Here is a 3,707-nt window from a genome sequence, read left to right as displayed (position 1 = left end):
ATGCCCAGGTTGTGGGCTCAATCCCCAGTAGTGGGCATGCAGGAAGCAGCCGATCAATGATTCTCTCTCATCATTAATATTTCTATTTCTCCCTTCCCCTTCCTCTCTAAAATCAATAAAAATATATGTAAATTACTTAACCATTTTATATATAACAAACTATGGTACAGGGAATTTAAAGTGTTTGATACCAATCTGGTAAATAGTGAAGCTCATATTCAAGTTTCATCAATCTGATATCAGCAAATATTCTCATTCTCTCTGCTATCATATATTTCTTAAAATAGAAAAAAAAACTAAAAATTTCTATCATTTCATTATTTTGCTTACTGAGTAAGTTCAAGAAATAAAAATTATAGCTAAATTAAAATTAGATTAGAAAGTATCTCTTTTGCTGATCAAGCACTTGTCATTATATTCTTTTCTCACTATAATTCTATTACTAGAATGTCGATGCCTCCATTTAATAAATGAAGAAACAGTCAGAGGAAGACTAGGACATTTGTTTCAATATCCATAGTTAGATACAGCTAGAATAAAATGTCAAAATTTAATTAGTATGACTCTAAAACTTAAGTTCTTAATTTTAGTTCTATGCCTTCTCTCATATACATTTTATTTTTTAGAAGTTATCTACTTTAAAAAGTTCAGATAATTTTATTTTACATTTTAAATATATTTTTATTGATTTCAGAGAGGGTGAGGGAGAGATAGAAATATCAATGATGAAAATCACTGATTGGGTGCCTTCTGCATGCCCCAACTGGGGACTGAGCTTGCAACCCAGGCAATGGGCCCTGATTGGGATTGAACTGTGACCTCCTGATTCATAGGTTGACACTTAACCACTGAGCCACTGTGGCCTGACAAAAGTTCAGATAATTTTAAAGTTGTTTTCCTGCCATCCTGTCTTCTCAGAAATGAAGATCTTAAATAATTTTTAAAAACAGAAACAAACAAAAAAAATTAAAATTTTTCCCATTCTTCCCTAACTGAATACATATATTGGCTTTAACATAAAATTACATTGTAGAAGGGGCCATTTTTAAGGACATTAAATTTTTCTCATGGGAAAAAAGAAAGTATCAATACATCACTGCTTTTTAAAAAAGTGAAATAGGTAATTCGTTCTTTCTAGAGAAGTCTTCTATTCTCCAACTATAATTATTTCTTCTAAGATATCCAACTGGAATGTATGATGGTCCTGTACTATAGCATTCTAAAATACAACCACTCTTAAAATACACAAAGAAAATACATATCTCAACCCATTTGGAGGGAAGGTAAAATCTTGATTGTAAGATTTCTCAAATTATTAGTTTTTTTCTTTCAAATTAGATTCAATATGAATGTGAAGGTTTCAGAAAACTTTGGCTACTGTTTACATCAATGATCCCTTTTAGGATGAGGTTGAAGGGCTAGCATTCCATTGGAAGGATGTGAGGCACCTGTTGCTACAGCAATTAATAAATAAATAAGGAACAATTCTTGCTACCTGAAGAATTCTTTGATACAGACCAAGGCAATGCCTTGATTTTCCATTTGTGGAAAAGTCATACTTTAGTAAAAATTTTCTGTTCTGCAAACCATCATATATCATCAGAGACTATAGAATTTATATCATGGTATCTTTTCAAAAGGAAGAGAAAAAACAATAATTTAGCTGAAACCAGTTTGGCTCAGTGGTAGAGCGTTGGTCTGCGGACTGAAAGGTCCTGGGTTCGATTCCGGTCAAAGGCATGTACCTTGGTTGCAGGCACATCCCCGGTAGGGGGCTGGTCGATGTTTCTCTCTTGTCGACGTTTCTAGCTCTCTATCTCTCTCCCTTCCTCTCTGTAAAAAAATCAATAAAATATATATTTAAAAAAAAATTCTTTAGAGGAGTTTTTTTCTTTACCTTAACTAGTCACCCAGTGCATGAATTTGTGCATCTTGAAAGGAACTGTGGGCAGCTAGGTTGTGGTGGGCACAAAGGCAGGTCTCGGCCCGTCCTCCACACCCCTGCCCAGTCCCTCCAACCTTGGCCTTCAGTTCCCTGTCTGTCAGCAGCCCTACTTCTGCCCTTATAGCTCCCACGCACTGACAGCAATGGCCCCATTTGCACCCACTGATGATGCAAAGTGATTGGGTCTGGTGCCAACAGCAGATACAAGTGGGGACAGCAACATCAGTGGGTGTGAGCAGCAGCTGCTGTCTGATCACCCCTCAGGAGAAGGGGGACGTGGAGAAGCCCTGAGGGGTGATCAGGGCCAGCAGCCACCATTCATACCTGCTGATGGCACCTAATGATCGAGGCAGATGCCAGGCACCTGCTGCAGATACAAGTGGCAGCTCTGGTGCCAGCAGCAGTTGTGAGTGGGGCCAGTGCCAGCAGCATGTTCAAGCTCCAGGCAGGACCACGACATATGGGAGCAAAGAATTTTCAGTAACCACCAAAGGCTCACCCCAATGACAGCGACCAGCACCCCACCTTGATCTGGCGCCCCAGCTCATCAGCTCCACTGACACCCACCATGTTCCATGCTCTGCCATCTGCTTCCAACTCACATTATGTTCTGCATGCACCCCCTGGTGGTCAGCAATGTCATAGCAACTGGTTGTCCCGTTATTCCAGCATTTGGTCTATTAGCATATTAGCTTTTTAATATATGGGATGTCAATGATCCAAAAATCTGGCTACTCTTCATATAGACCCTGCATGTCTGAATATGTTATTGCTTTTACATTAATTCCCTGAAGGTGCTTGGACAATGAGAATTCTTCTCTCCACACAATTGACCATATTTTGAAATTTAATTGATCAAGACTAAGTACTTTCACAGAAAGCGGTTTGGCTCAGTGGATAGAGTGTCCCAGGTTCAATTCTGGTCAAGGGCACATACTTTGATAGCAGGCACATCCCAAGTAGGGGGCATGCAGGAGGCAGCTGATCGATGTTTCTCTCTCATCAATTTTTATAATTCTCTATCCCTCTCCCTTCCTCTCTGTAAAAAATCAATAATATATATATATATATATATATATATATATATATATATATATATATATATATATATTTTTTTTTTTTTTTTTTTTTTTAAAAGAAAGAGACCTAAAGTTAAAAAAAAAAAAAAAAAGACTAAGTACTTTCACTTCCAGGGGATGAAGAATTCATCAGCACTAAACTTATAAAGCCACTCATCCCAAAAGTGAAACAGAAGAGTCTGTAAATCATCTCCCTGGATTTCTACTTCTATTGCTTGGGGAGGGTTCACCATCTCAGTACCTGTCATGTAACCAAACATGGCCATTGCCCATTGCTCAAAAACTTCCTTCATAGTATCTCCCCCTGGGTGTAACTGGACTTCCACTGTATGACCCAAATATTTATACTTCTGTTTGACTGGAGGATACTTGGCCTTGGTCACCTTCTGTTTATCATTCAAATTGTAGTCCCTAATATCTTCCTCTTCTTGCACCATGACTCTCTCATATATATATTAAAATAAACAGTTACTGAACTTATAATATTTTAATATTTATTTTCTTATAAAGATATTTCAATTTTTACTGAAGGCATTAATTTACTATAAATACATGTCAGAATAATATACCACAAACGTGTTGACATACAATATTTATATTAAAATGCTAGTATTAATCAAATTCTCTGAGTTCTCTTACAGAATGAGTACTTCATTGGTTCTTACAACAAAAACTTAGCCTTA

At 37.2% G+C, this 3,707-nt stretch overlaps 1 protein-coding gene across 1 annotated transcript; it reads right to left on the bottom strand.

Annotated features, from left to right (window-relative positions):
- Positions 1-2,676: 2,676 nt before the first annotated feature.
- LOC118730421 (protein archease-like) lies at positions 2,677-3,461 on the bottom strand. The gene is made up of 2 exons (XM_036458381.1): positions 3,142-3,461; positions 2,677-2,830 (listed from the first exon to the last, which is right to left on the bottom strand). The coding sequence occupies exons 1-2, from the start codon at positions 3,459-3,461 to the stop codon at positions 2,677-2,679; spliced, it is 474 nt and encodes a 157-aa protein (XP_036314274.1).
- Positions 3,462-3,707: the final 246 nt, after the last annotated feature.

The sequence above is a fragment of the Pipistrellus kuhlii genome, unplaced genomic scaffold, assembly GCF_014108245.1.
Source record: "Pipistrellus kuhlii isolate mPipKuh1 unplaced genomic scaffold, mPipKuh1.p scaffold_m20_p_3, whole genome shotgun sequence".
NCBI classification, from domain to species: Eukaryota; Metazoa; Chordata; class Mammalia; order Chiroptera; family Vespertilionidae; genus Pipistrellus; species Pipistrellus kuhlii.
Note: the sequence above shows the minus strand (reverse complement) of the source record. Positions and strands in the feature narration are given on the sequence as shown.